This window comes from Geospiza fortis, unplaced genomic scaffold, assembly GCF_000277835.1.
Source record: "Geospiza fortis unplaced genomic scaffold, GeoFor_1.0 scaffold98, whole genome shotgun sequence".
In the NCBI taxonomy this organism is placed as follows: domain Eukaryota; kingdom Metazoa; phylum Chordata; class Aves; order Passeriformes; family Thraupidae; genus Geospiza; species Geospiza fortis.
This window is the reverse complement of record NW_005054306.1, coordinates 6519062-6532626: the sequence shown is the minus strand read 5'-3', so window position 1 is coordinate 6532626 and position 13565 is coordinate 6519062. Positions and strand designations below refer to the sequence as shown.

The 13565-nt window shown below is 39.5% G+C and overlaps 1 protein-coding gene across 1 annotated transcript in view; it reads right to left on the bottom strand.

The window, feature by feature from the left end:
* DSE (dermatan sulfate epimerase) overlaps positions 1–13495 on the bottom strand; it is a 34558-nt gene extending 21063 nt beyond the window's left edge. Inside the window, exons 1-2 of the mRNA XM_005418438.3 lie at positions 13371–13495; positions 691–1159 (exon numbers count right to left, since the gene is read on the bottom strand). Of these exons, the coding sequence (XP_005418495.1) occupies positions 691–1106 (416 nt within the window). The 5' untranslated portion in view covers positions 1107–1159; positions 13371–13495. The remainder of the gene's footprint in view (positions 1–690; positions 1160–13370) is intronic.
* Positions 13496–13565: the final 70 nt, after the last annotated feature.

Below are 13565 nucleotides of genomic sequence, written 5' to 3'. Positions count from 1 at the left end.
AAAGAGTGTGGCACAGAGAAGACAGAGTAACTTGTAGGGATGACAACTCAAATCCAGGGGAAGTTAATCCAGGAGGTGGTCATCAAAATGCAAGTTACTCAGGCAGTTCCAGTAATCAGATGGACACTATAATGTCCTAGTATGTCTTAAGGAGAGGCCCAAGATCCACGCAGCCAAGTGAAGCTGCCAGCCTGAACTAAAGCTCAGACAGATGTTAGAGCAAACTGCAGAAGCCCAAGAGTGTCATTTTTACCTACACCTAATTATACCTTTTTCATAGGTCCCCGTTTCCTAAATTCTTCCTAAGGAAGAATTAGTTACCCAAAAGATGTGTATGAATCTGGGGGAAAAAAATTTCAAAGTAACACTTTTAGCACTTCTTGCCAAAAAACAAATATGAAACTTTTTCTTCTGATTTAGAGTGGGTTTGGATTACTTTTTAGTTTTTTACAACAAACAGGGTGGTGCATAAAGAATCATGCTCCTTTCCATAAGTTCAGTGACAGTGAAAAGCTGTGTGTCACTGCTGGTTCCGATAAGGGTAAATGCATTCAGCAAGTTAGTCACTGTTAAAATGAATATTAGTACAACTGACATAATTTAAGCAACTCACTTATCCACTCACTCCTCCAACTGTAAGCAGTTTACACAGTAAGAATAACTTTAAAAAAAAAAAAGACAAAAATCTACCAACTAGGCTGAGCTGCCATCCTCTCCATGTAATCCTTAGCCATGTTGATGGCCTCCATGTTTTCAGGGAAGAGCACACAGAACATTGCCAGGGCCCCAAGGTTGTTGCCATAAATTTCATTCCAGCGAGCGCTGAACTCCTTTGGGTCCCAGGGAGGAAGGTACTCCAGGGGATTCGACAGCATGGTTTGCACTGCTTCGATCAGACGAGCTGCAATATGCTGGTGGGTGGTGCTGGCCTGAAGTCTCAGGGTCTCCACGTCCCCCTTGGAGAAGTAGAGCATGGGGTAGCTGTCATAGTTGGCATTGACAAAAGGAACCATCGTGTCTTGGTCCTCCCTGGCACCGCAGGCAAAGGCAAAGCAAACCGCATGTATGAAAAACACACTTGGGGCTCCCCGTGTGTGAGTCCTCATTGTGGCATCAGATCTCCAGGTCTCAATGGCAGCCAAACCATCTTTGAAATGTCCTGTGGTAGGTGGACATGAAAGAACAAGTTAGAAAATGAATCTGTGAGACACTGACATTCAGGACCCTCTCTAGGAAATATGATTTCATCTAAAGAGCTCCATGTATTTTCCAGGTGACTTTCAAATCATTTCTATTTGAATACTTCAGATGAAACACCTACTGAGCAATTCACCTGAGAGAAACAGCTGTACACTTTGAAGAAAGTCCGTTCCTTCCCACACCTTGCCCTCTGGTAGCTGATACCAGCTGAAGGGACACAACAACAGCTCTTGTACTCGAGATTTCAAATGATTTCAACGGTGCCTAATATGAAGCAGTGCTGACTGCACTGGCAAGGGGAGAAGGGCGGGAAAGGAGGAGGAAGGAGGAGAGCCAGGAAGCTGGCGGCAGCCAAGCCTGCCTGCTGCCTTGGCTGATGTTAGCAGCTGAGAGAGGGAAAGATGAGGAATGCTGGAGGTTTGCACCGGGGTCACTTTATACAGGGCTCAATGCCTCTGGTTCTGACAGGTCCTCTTTTTAAAAAAAGAAAAGAGCAAGTCAGGAGTCAAAAAGGGAAACAGTAAGTGGCAGAGTCTTAGAAAAACAGCTGAAATACTTTGCCTTCCGGGCATTTAGGGGTTTGCATTATTAGTATTTTTTTCCAAAGGGCTTTCCATTTTACATGAGGAGATTTACTGCCAGTTACCAAGAAGGCTGAATATTGTATTAAAATGCATATTCTTCTATGTCCATTATTTCTTGAAATGTGCTCAAATGAGAAATCTATGCAGAGGCAAATGCAATTTAAACATAGTAAGTTACTTTGTAGAAATTACCAACTATCTGGACTAAAGTCACAGATAAAACATGGCCAAGATTCCCCTGAGGAAAGCCAGCAAATTCCTAGAATTCTTACGAGGGAAAAGGTTATGGAAAGCAGGCTCAAGTGAGACAGTTTTATGTAAATAATGAACAGTAGTTTTCAATTATTAAATGGAGAAATAGAAGGAAAGAAAACCTAAAAACAGATACTTTTTTTTTCTCCCATGAAAAACCAGTTTCATAGGACTCAGTCATAAAACTTGTAGGAAGTTAAAGTACAAAGCAACCTTTTACTTCTCCCCACAGGTCCCTATTCCATAGCCAAAATTTTCTAATAGAAGCTGAGGCTGCTAAAACCTTATTTAGAGACCCATATCCTGTTTCAACAAAGTCTTTAATATGAGAAAACTTTGACAGACAAAGACCCTTCATGACTACTGGGTGCCCAGACCCTCTAGATTTTTGTGCTCAGATCCTAAAATTAATTTGTGAGCAAATCTCTTTGGCCAAGAAATACATAATTTCTTGTGAATTTTTACCTTAAATTTATCTATTACAGTGAGCAGCATAATTGCTTAAACAGAGTGTAAGGGAAGATGACATTTTCATAGTATTTTAATGCATTTTGCAAGTACATTTTGCCCTGTTTTGGATGTAAACCAGTTGTTACAGGACACATTATCACAGGCTGGTTTATTTGGTAACACTTCTACTATATCTACATAGTCTCTCACCACATACACACATACGAAAAGACACATCCACCACAGTTTATCCAGACCTACTCAAAACTACTTGTATTCTTCTCTATGCAGAAGGAAACTATACAACAATATATTTTGAGAGGAAGGAGGTAAAAAACAGCCAAAGCAATACATTATGGTTGAAACATGATGTAATTTTTTTAATTGATGAAAAAACTGCTTTGTCATAATAAGAAAAAAACCCACTACAGTTTTTTTTAAAAGCCTCTGTGATCCTTAGAACTGTGGGCAGAGGAAAGAACCTAAAAAACACCTCAAAAGAAGCCAAAAATGCCTGTAGCTTTTTCTGTTTTAACCATTTATTGAAAAAACTTCCTGGTTCACACAAGCAGAAAAAAATCCCAGCTAGCAGTAAGGACTTAAAGCATTCTTTCCTTTGGTTTGATTTCTGTAAGTGTTCTGCACATCAGTGACAATTAAGAACATATATAAATTTAGGGATGGTTTTAAGAGCTCCCTAAATTAAGTTATTTCTGACCAAGGATTAGGGAATATACAGTAAAGTTTCCCAGAACTCCTTTGCAAATCTGAACACACATTTCCCAGCATTATACCATCATCAAACACATCCAGTGTTGCCAAAAAGTCATAGTCTGTATTCTTAGGTATTCAATAGCCTCCCACATTTTCACCCTTTATTCATGTGCACATTTCACTGAGAAAGTAAACCCTTTTTCGTTTTACCTTTACATGAGGAGGAACCACTACACCACATTCTTTAGGCTAACAACAGAATAACTGAAAACCAACCTATTGGATATTTATTCAGAGTCACCATCTGGAAGAAAGTCAATAGGCAGGAGTACAAAATCATTTATTCTTGGTTAAATTATACTGGCACCTTTCCTATGAAATGAAGACAATAACTCACAGTAGCCACAGCTGACTAGGGACAGAGAGCCCTGTCCCATAACCTTGCAGGGCTCAGCCTGGTGTGACTGAAGGATGGCAGGAGGCAGCTGGAAGGGAGTGCACCTTCCTTTCCATGCAAACCTCTGAACTTTGGTTATCAGCATAGCTTAGGTGAAGCTGGATCTGTGCAGGTAACTGTCCACATAAACTCCAGCTTACCAGTTGTAAGTGAACTTGTTACAAGTTTGCCCGATACGCAGGGCTTGAAAGAATTGGAGTCTGAGCCTTCTGATCATTTAACGTGCACTCACAATACTATTTTTTAAAGCTAAAGGAATTTCTTACTCTCATATTACACTGCATCATTACCAGTCATGTCTTCCAAGAAAAACTTTACCAAGCAACTCAACCTTTTCTGAAAACGAGGGGGTTTTATTCCATTAGGAAACCATGATCTGATAATGTATTAAAAATTAGAAGGAGAATGAAGGATGCTTGCCCATGAAAGAAAATCATATTATACAGTATGCTTTGAAAATGTTGTCATTTAGTTCTAGATTGAAAGAGTATTTTGCATGATTTCAACTCCACTGCCAGCAGAAACAAACAGTAAAAACCATCAGTTATTCCAGAAAAAAAACACACAACACAGATTAAATCTTAACAATTGTAGTTCTCCCCATCTGCATCAACTGGTAGATGTTCAGCTGTAGAGAAAGAAAAAAAAGGTCTTGTAAAATTGAAACCACTAACTAAACTAAACATTATTTTATACAGATAACTTTACCAAATAAACTATTTAAAAGAAAAGACAGATCCATTTACTCCTGCCACGTGCACAGAAACATCACTTCATCAGTGAGAGGAGAGGAGTGAAAGAGGGGCAGAGGAGGAGGGAGAGGAAACGACGGCACTGTTAGGATCACCAGCTTGCACAGCTGTCCTTGAAGCAATCTGACCTTCTTGTGGGTGATTAAAAACTATAAAAAGGTAAGGAGCTGTGTTTTTCTGTAGTATCAGTTCTGAAGAGCCACTCTGCTTTGCAGCTGCTTTTTACCTGGGACCAAACTTGCAACACTTCTTAAAAAGCAGAAGTTGCAGGTGTCTCTGCTGGCATCTACCACACTAGCCATGACCCATCTCTGACATGGGCACCTTGTCAACATTTACAGTCAGGAATAAAAAAGGTGAGATTTCAGGTGACTGAAACTTCCATGAAATGGAGGCATTACAACACCACAGATTATTCAGGTTTCTGAATAAAAGATCTTCCCAGAACCCAGGACTGGGACATGAAAACATCAGACTCTTTGTCGTCTTTTGGGAAGCTACTATTTTCCACAAAGGCTACAGTTCTCATTATGGTTACCTGAGATACCTGAGAAACAAACATTTGCCTAAGAAATGTGTTCAAATATTTAAAAGAAAATCTGTTCCACCATACTGATGAAAATCAAATCTTCAGGTTCAGTGTGCAAACTTTTATCTTAGAAAATGACCTCTGAGTCAGCATGGATATAAATTTCATAATTTGCACTTCATAAATTATTGACAGTGAAAATGAACTTTTTTTACTCAAATTTTTTCAATGCTTGTAATATTATAACATGCAGTTTCATTTTGAACAACAGTCTCACTACAGTTTTGTCACAAATTACATCACAAGAATGGTCTTAAAACTAAAATAAGCAATTTTAGAACCCAGTGCTAAAATGGGTAAGAAAGTCATAGGTATTTCAACAAGAAATGGTCAACCACCAGAAACAGATGCTGTCCTACCAAAACTGTGAAATTAATAGATAACACTGCAACGAGACGTGTGTGGAATATTGTTCCATTAAATGGAAAGGGATGTGCAAATCTTCGTCCCAATGCTGGCAACTGCCAAAACGTAACACAAGAAGCGGTAGGTTAGATCACAGCAGAGAAAAGCAAACTTCTGTAGGAGCAGAATCTATAACATGGAATATATCAGCTGGAATTTTTGGTACCATTATATAATGCTAGAATTCTAAAATCATGCCAGTTACATCAACTGAAGAGCTGTTTTGTTCAACAAAGTCAGTTTCACCACCAATCTAAATATTTTGCTAACGTATTTAAAAATGGGAGAGCAATTTATTCTTCTAACGGAATGCAATGATATTCTGGTACTAAAAAAATCAGGGTAGGTCCATGAAAACAGAGAGGTGAAAGGGTCAATGGAGACTAATTCCCCTATATATATTGTCATTTGGTTCCAGAGAACCATATCCAACACAGCATAATTAGGTGTATGATGGGGCAGAAACAATAAAACTATAAGCTTATCTTTGTGCTGTAATAATCACAATCAATCTATTGACTAAAGTTCCATGCTGGATATCTTCTACATCAACAAGCAGTACTGTTGAGACCCTTTAAAAGCTATGGGGCAGGACACCAGGGTGGAAAACTCCCATGTCCCAAGAGATAGGAGCAGTCAGGAGTCCTTCACCCACCTTTCGACTGGTGAGCTAAAACCAGTGACTATATGGTTCTCCAATAAAAACACTGGGAAGGTGTAAAAATCACTGCTTAAAGCTTGAAAAACACCTATTGCAACCTTAACCACCAGGGGACATTACTTCATTTCTTCCTCTGGCTTTTTCACTATGAAAAACATGCTACAATTATATAATTTCAAAGGTATTTCAAAACTTAAATACTGAAATCGCAAATATAATTCAGAATTACATCTGCCATAAATAAAGTACAGCTCAGGTACCCAGGTGTTAGTACTGCACTTGCTCTGAAATTATTGGAAATATCTTGAAAGAAGTTTGTATCAGCTTTTATGTCTGACTAACAGCTGTGCTATGAAAATCCCAATGGCAACCAGAAACAGCCAGTTCCTATAGGGATTATCAGTATATGCCATCTTGTCAGCAGTCAAGATTTAAACTTGTGTCTGTCTTTTGATCTAACACAAAATTAAATGGATCTGTGTAGAGCAGTACACAGCTGTGTCAGACCATAATTCCAGGAGAATGGAGGGTTGTATTCATTCTCCACCATGCTACAGGTAAGAGAGCAACTGCAAAATATTTTTATAAGTTCACAGTAGGATCTGTAAGACATCTGTGATGGAAGTTTCATTTGTTCATTCCTTCCAGTTAAAAGCGTATTTGTCTATTTTATCGCAGCATATATAAATTAACAGAGCATACACACACACACACAAAACCTTCTCTCTGCCTCAAGTGAAAACATGATTTAAATAGTCTGCATGTCCAAACCATAATCTGGGGATTTAAAATTTCCTTCTATTTTACAATTGTTGCGCGGAGAGAAAAAGACTCTACAACTTTTTAAGTTATAGGGCCGGTATGTTTATTCAGCGCTGGACGCAGGCCAGAGAGACTGCTCTCTTTAAAAGGGCATGCGCACCTTTTCGAACCTCAGTCCTCCTTTTTATCCCCCTTTCAAATGCATATGCATACAATTTCACAATAGGCTCATACATATTCATTTCTATGAATTTCGCAGTGACTTTTGCTGCTAATTTTTATTATCAGAAGGAATTTCTTGTGTCCCTGTCCTGTTCCCGCGGTGTCTCTGTTTTCATTTCACTGTCTCCTCTTTATTTTCTTGTTTTTCTATCGAAGCAGCCTTTCTCTTTGGCCTTAACTTGACACAGAAAAGCACCTTTTACCCTTTTTTGCTCTAGGGGGGATTTTACCATGTCTCACAATTTATCCTCCTGTAAAAAATGCTTTCTTGGTAATTTTTTTGTTGCACTAATACTACTACTGCTAACCCTTACTAGGATCTCTTATTCCGTATCTCACTCTGTAGAATGAGTAAAGAAGTAATTTTGACATCTAGAATCCTGCAGATGATCATTCTCAACCAGTACAGACTTGCCTGTTAAGGCATCCACATTCAGTGAATGAAAGCCCAATCACTTTTACCACTTAAGAAGGCTTAAAATTACAAGCTACTAGAGAAAGATTCCTTCTAGAACACCAGCACTGTATCCTGGGTTTAGATAATTTCAAAAGGCCATTTCAATAATTAAAATTAAGTTTTGTTTTTTACTTTAGAAGTGTTTTCACAGATGTTAACAGTATAGGAAGGCAGTTTGAGAATTTTCATCTAGGCCAAGAGGATATACTCCCTAACTTTGTTCCATTAATGTCCCAGAAGCCAAGCAAACCACTCATCCACGCATTACACTATTACAGCATGTAGGGCACCTCTGGGGTTTAGGACTATGACAGTAACAAGCACTTCAGAAACAAAAGCTCCCGCACAACCCGGGTGGTGAAACAATATTCCTTTGGCAAGCACTGAGAAGTAAGTTGTCTTCCTGGCCCTGGCAGAGGCCCACTCAGGTCAGTAAGGCTGTGAACCCTTTGGAGTTGGGTATCAGGAATGATGTTTAGCGTTTCCTCTGAGAACAGCCCACAGCCCTAAGGCACAACCACCACCACAAGAAGGGAGCAAGGGAACAGAATGCCTGTTCTAGAGAGAACAGAATGCCAGGCTGGAGCCTCTGTGTGGATCCAGTGGTACAGTAATGGAGTGCAGGAGGAACTGGGAAAAACTTCACATAGCAATGGCAAGGCCCAGGAGGCACAAGTAAAGGACAGGAAAAAATAATCCTACATGCAAAGGGGGAAAGCCAATTTACTGCTGCCAGAATTCCTCCTTGTGCCTAACACGCTCCAGGGAATTGCATGCCATCCATCTTCCCTCACTTCTGAGGAGGCCGATTACAACACCAGAAACTTCTGATACTAAAACAAGTGTTTTAATATCAGACTTTAACTTTTATCCTCTTTCCAACTAACTCTACTTTGCTAGCCTTGATCTTTACTCTTCCAAATACTTGTAAATGTTTTAAGTCCCCTTATTTGTTGTTCTTGGTCTTGTATAGTTAACAGTTTTAATATTCCCTGCTTATTAATTGTCCTTCATTCAATTGTCTTCAAAATGTTGTAAACAAATGATGTGATTCTGCTGGAGTGTTACAAAACCAGTTCTCACTCTCAGTATGTAAAACTACAAACTTGAGTAGCTGAAGATATCAAATATTTTTTATTTGTAAAGCATTTCCACAGAACTTCATATTAACAGACAGGAATTCTAAAATGCATCATATCCTTCAGTTGCTATGGGACCAAAACTCATTTTAACTATGCTTCCATATCCTGTTTATGACTCAGTGTTGCAATAAAATATTAATATATTAAAATATATTAATATTTTATTGCTATTTTCATGTGATGATTTTGGCTAGGGTAGAGTTAATTTTCTTCATAGTACCTGGAAGGGGGCTATGTTTTGGATTTGTGCTGGAAACAGTGTTGATAATTTAGGGATGTTTTAGTTACTGCTGAGCAACATTTATACAGGCAAGAATTTTTCTGCCTCTCCCCCCACCCCACCAGCAGTGGGGCTGAGGATGCACAAGGAGTTGGGAGGGGACAGTTGGGACAGCTGATCCCAATTGACCACAGGGATATTCCATAACATAAGAAGTCATGCTTAGCATACAATATTGGGAAAGAAGAAGAAAGAGAGAAGAGTTCAGAGTTGTGGCATTTGTCTTCCCAAGTAACCATTCCATGTGACAGAGCCTGGGGATGTGCTTTCCTGGGCATGATGTCTGAACACCTGCCTACCCATGGGAAGTGGAGAATGAATTCTCTGTTTTGTGTGGCTTTTATCTATTACACAGACTGTATCTCAATCCATAAATGTTCTCACTTTAATTCTTCAATTGCCTTCCTCATCCCAACTGAAGTGAGGGAACAAGTGGCTGTGTGGGGCTGAGTTACCAGCTGGGATAAAACCACGGCAATCATATAGTTAAATTATTGTGTCAGCATAGAGGAGCACCAGCAAAGTCCAAAGATGCCGATGTCAGTCAGTTTCTGAACCTAAGGAGTTTGTAATCTAAGCAATTTAAACCAACACTTGCTTTTATATTATCTACAGATAACCTTAGAGTGTGAGTATGCAGACTCCAAATGTGTACTCACACAGAAGAACCACTGGTCCATTTGTTACAGGATAAATGTCACTGTGGTCGTAGATCTAAATTGTACCACCCTACCTGGTAGCTGCATCTCTCTACAGATGAGTGTGTTATTCATGTTTATTGATACAACTCTGCTGTTATCTCATCACCTAGGGTTTCTCCACAGAGAGATAAGCATATAGCTCCTCTCTCTCTCTCCATAGATGTAATACACACGTACCCATATGCAACTGCTTTTTCAGGGTACAAACTGGGACAGACAATAAAATGTATTGTCCTGTAGTTCCTTCAGGGCTATTATTGTTCTCCCAGTGCTCCCCAGAATACCCGTAACAAAAGCCCTGAAAAACATGGTCATTACATTTTCAAGGACAGAAATCTCAAGTGCAGATGGAGTTAAACAGCCACATGATTCCTGAAAAATGTAGTTACTCGCAGTGTGCATGAGCAATCTGTGAGCAGGTGTCAACACAACCATTAAATTATGGGTTAATTTTGAAATTTAGAATCTTATGATCTCATTTCTGACTGTAAGTTGTGCAGGCATGGCTCTCACAGCAGAGCTGAAACTGGACAGATAATTTTGGTAAAAGGTGTGATGAACCATGATTGCAAGGATATGATTAAAAGGAACACGATATCCACAGAAATGCCTGTGAACAACTTTTCAAAATACTTTAACAACTCTAGCAGCCACTTGATTAGAAGGCTGAAGAAGGCATACTAGGTTTATATAAAATGTTCAGAATTAAAAAAACTCCACAAAATAGAAGCATAAACCAGGACAACCATGGTAAAAGAGCTTGTACGCTAAAATTACATTTCTCTTGTACTGAGATATAACACCTACCAAAGTAAATGACCTACAATCCTTTGCCCACTCTAAACAATGCTACTGCTGATTCCTCCTGTATACTCTGAGTCTAAGCAAGGGGAAAAACAGAAAGACCAAACAAAGGTAATTTCAGACCGTGTACATAATAGTCACATTGTACCTGTGCTTCCACATCTGACCATGTCCCAAGAGTGGATGAAAGTGTCACGCCAGCACCTGATGTGAGAAAACACTTCCAGTGCTCTGTCCTTTGTGTGATTCCCAAAATGACCTGACCCCTTTGGTCAGCTCTCCATTACCAACACTTTACTTCTGCTAAACTTTTACTGACAAAGCATTCATGAGAGAGATCTCTGGTGGCATTTGCTAAATTTCCTTTTTCCTAGCAGGCTTCTCTGCCCAGTTCTCATCCTGAGCACACAGCAGAAGCTGCTTAAAGTGCAGTGCACAAGGGTTTGGGGGTTTACTCATGCAGCACTGTAGGACCTCACCCTATCCCAGCTGGGCTTAGAGACATCAGTACAAAGTTTACCCATATAAACAGAAAACTGGCTCAAAGGGAGTCAAATGCAGAATTATTTATACTAAACTATTTATTACTAAATTATTTATATGAAGTATGTGGCTATAGTCTTGAATGTGAACTGGCACCATGGTTTAACAGCTTTAGGAGAATACAGTGCTGTAGCTATGCTCTTTGATCCACCTCAGCTGAATGGAGACAGCAAAGAAGGTGAGAACAGCCAGGACAAACTTGCTGCTGAGATGTCGTATTTACCAATTAAATACAATTTGCTAAGAAAAAGCCATAACCTCTTTCACTCACCACACACTTGGATTACCAAGTCGAAGCAAGAAAACAATGGTTACAAAAAGCTGAATTTTTTCTTTATTTTTTAATTCCTTCAGCACAACCCCCTCCAACCCAAAGGGCTTTATTTCTTGCAAAATATCCAGGAACAATAGCAATAGTAACTAGATTTATTTCTGCTCATTGCTATAGCATGCTGTGGGTGCCAGATGTGCAAGTTTCCATACACAAACTAAGAATGTGACTGAATTTTAGTTAAATGAAATCACTTCTGAGAGAAGGGACACTTCAGTTTTATGGACATTTACCTCCTTATTTAACCCTAGTTTTCACTGCTCAGACTGCTGGATACTGATGGATGTGATAATTTCTCTACCAAGACGCAAACTTCCTATGTTCATCACAACCCAACATCTGCCTAATGATATGAACCACTTTTTACCACCTCTGATCTAGGTTTTACTTGAATTCAGTTTCAAAAAAGCTTATGTACTGTCATTGTCCTTGAGGAAAAGAAATGGTACACACAGACCTCATGAGCCTTTAAAAAATACCAAACCCAAGATGTCACTCTAAAATCTTTCAGCTACTCATTTTTACTTGTAACTGTATGCAACCTATAAAAATCACATCTAACATTTGGCCAGGTAATAAAATGCATTTTTCTCACTGCTGTAGTGCAGATATTTACTCAATACCTAGTTACAATAACCAATATATGCTGCAATAAAAACTGAGTTTGCCTAGACAACCAAAATCTACCAACTTTTACCATAGGTAATCAATGGTTCAGTTTATGCATTTCTTTCTTGCAACATTCTTTATAACCAATGAACAGGTTGTAAAGAAGACTGTGTATTGATGTGTAGTGGAAAATCAGCACCAAGGGTCTCCTGAGGTCAGCGTTCATGGTAGAGAATACAAATGTGTTTAAAAGCTATTCTCATATCTTTCTCTCATATTATCTTAAGAGCACACAGGTGTTTCTCATGGCAATTCAAAATCATGCAAAACATCACAATACTTCAAACAAAGCAACAAAGCCAAGCTCTTACTTTGAATAACAAGAAAATGACATTTTTTATAGGCCCAGTAGCTCTGCCCCATTAAAATTCACTGTGGTTAGTATATTTCGGTTTCACATCTCAGTGAAGTTTACAGAGAGTCAAGACAATCCCAATCCAAAACTGCTACTTTGTTGACTTCCCCTAAAAACTTAACTAACACAGGACACTTAAAAAAACACATATAAGTGATGAGACACAGTAAGGGGACTCTTAGTTGAAATAATACTTAGCACTTCAGTAGAACGATGTAGCCAAAGATCTACAAGTAGTTATGAAACTAATTAATTAATTAAACTTCTCAACACCCCTGTGAAGCAAGCAAGCACATTTATCTGTTTTATGAGGAAGAAAAGAGAGCCATGGAGAGGTGGAGTGACTTGCCCAAGGGTACCCAGCTAGAGTCTTTCAGAGTAATAAACAGCATCTGAATTATTGACTCCCACTGCTGCCCTTCAGCTGAATTGTTCCTTTTATTTGAAATACTGCAGTGAGTTATAATAATAGTTGGCATGATAAACATAATGTGGCAATATTTAGGCTGAGATTTTCTTTGTCTTTGTTTAGACTACATTAAAATTTTAGTGTTATTTAAATTGTAGTTGACCTCCTTAGTGTGACCGAATAATCTCCAGGGTTGAGCAATATTTCTTGTATTTTAGTCACAGTTGTGACTACTTTTTATGTTGCCATTGCTTATGGCTAAAACCGAAGCCGCTCCAACTTGAAAACACAGGAGAATATCACAGTTTTATATAGCTTCAAGAGCAAGAGACAGAAGAACAGAGAGGGTGGTTACTTTCATTCATACCAAACTGAATTTTAAGAGCTGGCATGAGACACATCAAATGATGATGCACTCCTTTCTTGCAATACTAGCTATAGGAATTGCAACTCGCTGCCTGGGGCTGAGAAGACTGAGCTTCGCGAGCTGACAGCTCGGGTCCCAGGTCACTTAACACTTTCCCAATTAAAAAAAAGTAAAAAAAGAGGTGGCAGGAAGTTGCATCGGGCAAGTCGCTCTGTTCCTGTCTCTCAGCTTGCCTAGGTGCAATACAAGGATGCTACTGCTTACCTTTCACCCACGCATGTTTAGGAGGCTGAACTCGGTGGCAAAAGGCTCGGAGGCTGCCGCGGTCCCGGTGCTGCGGAGGAGCAGAGCTGTTACCCACGGCGCCCGCAGGTGAAGCCTCGCACAGAAAGCGCCACGTCCCCCGCACGCCCGCACCTCCCCCGGACTGCGGGGCCCGTCCTGCGGGTGCCCCGACAG